The 3,929-nt window shown below is 39.4% G+C and overlaps 2 protein-coding genes across 2 annotated transcripts in view; one reads left to right on the plus strand and one right to left on the minus strand.

The window, feature by feature from the left end:
* The window catches only part of LOC104737981, a 5,737-nt gene extending 3,144 nt beyond the window's left edge, over positions 1 to 2,593 (minus strand). The window contains exons 1-9 of the mRNA XM_010458222.2: positions 2,179 to 2,593; positions 1,746 to 2,067; positions 1,516 to 1,652; positions 1,227 to 1,340; positions 1,054 to 1,137; positions 835 to 984; positions 583 to 739; positions 151 to 311; positions 6 to 69 (exon numbers count right to left, since the gene is read on the minus strand). Coding sequence (XP_010456524.1) covers positions 6 to 69; positions 151 to 311; positions 583 to 739; positions 835 to 984; positions 1,054 to 1,137; positions 1,227 to 1,340; positions 1,516 to 1,652; positions 1,746 to 2,066 — 1,188 coding nt within the window. The 5' untranslated portion in view covers position 2,067; positions 2,179 to 2,593. The remainder of the gene's footprint in view (positions 1 to 5; positions 70 to 150; positions 312 to 582; positions 740 to 834; positions 985 to 1,053; positions 1,138 to 1,226; positions 1,341 to 1,515; positions 1,653 to 1,745; positions 2,068 to 2,178) is intronic.
* The window catches only part of LOC104735412 (histone-lysine N-methyltransferase, H3 lysine-9 specific SUVH4), an 11,134-nt gene continuing 10,642 nt past the window's right edge, over positions 3,438 to 3,929 (plus strand). The window contains exon 1 of the mRNA XM_010455200.2: positions 3,438 to 3,812. Coding sequence (XP_010453502.2) covers positions 3,438 to 3,812 — 375 coding nt within the window. The remainder of the gene's footprint in view (positions 3,813 to 3,929) is intronic.

Here is a 3,929-nt window from a genome sequence, read left to right on the forward strand (position 1 = left end):
TCTCGTTTCTGTAACTGTAGCTTTTGCCATATTGCATATGCTGCAGGAAGATCTTTAACCAGTTGTAGCCTGCATGAAACAACCAATTCTTTAAGAAATCAAAATTAGAGGCCTGATGAAGGAAGCCACTTGTTTGATAATAACACTGACCAGTGGGCGTTTAGTTTCTTCTCTTCTTCTTCCACAAAAACTCCATATGGTTGAACATCCAAATTATTGATGCTACCCAAGATTCGATTAAGTGCTCTTGATTGAATGCTTTTACCAGACTGCTTCATGCTTGTGACAATCTGATGCTGCTTCTTGCTTATCTAAATAAATAAAGTGCAGTTAAATGCTTGATTAATAAGCATATTTGCTACATGAACAGCAGCTGCAGAATCAACCCAGAAAAAGCAACACAAATAACAATCGTTTGTTTTACAAACAGCTCCAAATACCATATGCATGCAGCTGTATAATGGAGAGATCAGGCCATTCTAATAATTTTCAAGCTGATAAACTTTGGACAGCCAGTTTTCTGCTGCTTGATGATTAACAGCATTCACTAAATATATTTAGAAATGCTGAAGAATAACTAACCTTAAGGTAGGACATGTATTTAGCCCCATCAGTTTGCTGAATGCTATGTTTCGGTAGGGTGTCCTTCTTTCTAGCTTTGACGCCTGCGTTTACAACATTATCTCGAGCAATCAAGGGACTTTGAGATTTTTCTTTCTCTACAGCAGAGCTCTTGGGCCTAAAATGGATAGGACGAATTAGTATGCAGGTTTGGGATAAGGAAAAAAATACTAACAGCAATTGCATATGAATGTGAAAAAGTATATGTTGCACCTTCTCTGAACCTCTCCAGTCCTGACAACCGAAGAAATCTTATTATCACTACTGTATGGTTTCTCATCTGCAGTCCCGGAACTCGACTCTGAGGTAGCAGTTAGATCCTGGCAGCTACCATTTACATGTGCACTGGCCCCTCTTGATCTCCTGAGAAATAAATGTTAGCAATGATTACGTTACACTTGAACAGTTCTTTTAGATAGAAAATTGACTGACCCGCACATCATGTTGACAACATCCTTCTCTGGATCTTTGCTGGTTTCCCACTTCTCCTTCAACGTCTGCAAATAATCTATAATACTACCAGAAACAATGGAAAGAGGAGTTACAATCATGTAGACAAACATTCCAAGTGCTCCTATAATCTGAATAGAAAAAACTGCACATACTCATGATGGTATTTCTCTAAATCCGAATAGTATCTCCTTTTATCAGCCCTCAGGCCTTCCTCTCTAGAAACAATTTGATCTGGATGAGCTTTGCTGGAACAGACATCACTTCCCCTGAAACCACAACATACATTCAGATGGAGTCGTAATATCTAAGCATAAACTAGACCATCACCAAGTATACGGTTTATAATGAGAATATGAAGGTAGATCATGGAGCTCTGTATTAACTCAAGCTCTTATTTGGTTTAGCAAGCAATCAAAGAGTTCATTCAGGAATCCAACTAACCAATCAAGAAAAGGATTTCCAAAATGAAAATTGTCCCCATCGAGCAATGATTGTACAACTTGCTCCACATCAACTCCATCAGGGAGAAACTGCCGCAGATAATTTCTTTCGCCATCAGATAGACTAGAGCGCCAAACCTGAGAAAAACAAGTGGAGATTAAAATGATGATTTCAAAAGGTGTAGGCAGATGCTACACAAGAATAGCAGTGGTATGAATTAATTAATTTACCTCATTAGAAAGCACCTCTGACAAATTTTCCAACTGGAAAGTCTCATGGGGAACGGGGCATACTTGTGCCAAGATATTCCGCCTAGGAGGAACAACATCAACAAATTCTCGAAGATGCCTAAAACTCAGACCAACTTGTTCCTTCTTAGAGACTACTTTACTTCTGTTGCGGTCCCACTCAAGACTGATGTGATCACCGGAACGCAAAGCACCATCGGGTGATGATCCAATCTTTTTCCTTTTAGCTCTATAATGCTCCCGTGAACTGAAACCAATAACATTGGCACTGTTCATCCGCTTTCTCCTCTGATCAGCTGCCATTCTGAGGAGTCCATAGAGAAACCCACCCAATGTAATTGAAATTTATGCAAAAGGGACCAAATTTAAAATCAATGAAGTAAACAACATCTGATTCAGGAACCAAAGTACTTACTTTTACGGCTGATTGAGAAGACAGCGGCGAATGGGTTATTGGATGATCGATTGTGTCGGAATACCCAATCTTTTTTTTTGTTATATCTGACACAAAACCCACGAAAGAGAGATCAAGGAAGAAGAGATACAATCAGGGGGGTAAAAGCAAGAAAACCGAAGTCCGAATTCAATTGAAGAAGAGATGGGTGATGATGAAATTGAGGGAGATTGGAGAAAACCCTAAGAGCACTGAAGCAAGGGTGAGTATACCTGGACAGAGAGACGACTCAACGGCCGCAGAGAAGAGAAGAGAATGGGAGATTTGATTGTGAGGGAGGAGGAAGATAAGGCAAAAGAGGATTTTTTTTTTTTGGGGGCTCTCCGTTAAGTAGCCGTCAAACACCCTGCTGCTGCAGTGCTGGCTGCTTCGCTCCCCATGGACCACTGCTTCGGTTTCGTTTCTTCCTACCCTTATAACCGGGTTTGTTTTTTCCCACCGAACCGAACCAAATCAAATCAAACCGAACCGATTATGTTATTTTAGAATTACTTGTGTATCCAAAAATAAGAGGAGATAAAAGGCCGGGCCTTTGTGAAGATGGGTTTTTGCAATCTGTCAAACCACCTTCCCTAAATTCGTGTATGATTTGAGAAAAAAAGATCATGGATTAGGGCAAATTTTTGTAAGTAAAAAAAAAAGCTGTCATCTCTCCGTCAATACAGCCGATCTTTCACAAAAAAGTGATACATACGAATTTTCACAGGAAAAATCTCTGCCTTGATTCCAACATGGGTCATCGTTTCTTTAAATAAATTGGGCCTTTAAAAGCCCATTAAGTTGTATGCTACTATTTTAGCTCATTTATTCCGACAAAATTCGTTTCGGAGGGAAAACTAAAAGTTGAAAGTACCGGGGAAAGAGCAGCACACATTTATTATTTCGTGTATCTATTTACTTCTCCTTGGAAAATAAAAATTAAAATAAAAAAAAAAAAAAAAAAAAAAAAAAACAAAGAGGATTTTTTTTTTCTTTTTCCTCGTCTTCGTCATCTTCACAGTATCATCAATCTCGCGCTGCTTAGTCTTCCATCTCTTCTTCTCCGTTCGATTCTCCTGGTTCGTTTCTTTCCTCTTTAGATTTTTTTCTCCATCTCCTCGAGTTCTCGTTTGATTGTTCCGTTTCCGTAACTCGATTTTGAAAACCCTTGTTTTGGATTTTTTTTTGTGATTTTGAGGGTTTTTGTTTCGCAGGTGTATAAAAAAAAAAAGAGTGATTCGATGGCTGGAAAAAGGAAACGAGCTAATTCTTCTACTGACAAAAAGGAGCGAAGATGGAGTGCTCGGGTTCAAGAGTTGAGACAAAAAGCTTTTGATGAGAAGGAGCGCTTAGTACGCGAGAGGGTTAAACTCCTCAATGACAAAAAGAGTGAAGAACTCTCTGTCGTCGATGACTCTGAGTTACATGAGAAGGAAGAGGCAACTGTCGACGGGAGCCCCAAACAAAGCACCTCTCCGAAGAAGCTAACTGCGTTGCAGAAAGGAAAGCTGATTGCTTCTCTAAATGTCAAGGACGTGGACGAGGACACGGACGCTCACCTCAAAGTCACCAAGTGTCTTAGGTTTTTTAACAAACATTATCTTCTTAGTGTCCAGGTTTGTAAGATTCCTGTTTCTTCTCTCTAGCTTAAATAGCAATGTCTGATATTTTCTTGTTTTTGTTGACTTGTTTTGAACCAATTTCTTTTGTAGGCTAAGTTGACCAGACCTGAT

This window comes from Camelina sativa, chromosome 13 (genome assembly GCF_000633955.1).
Source record: "Camelina sativa cultivar DH55 chromosome 13, Cs, whole genome shotgun sequence".
Taxonomy (NCBI): Eukaryota; Viridiplantae; Streptophyta; class Magnoliopsida; order Brassicales; family Brassicaceae; genus Camelina; species Camelina sativa.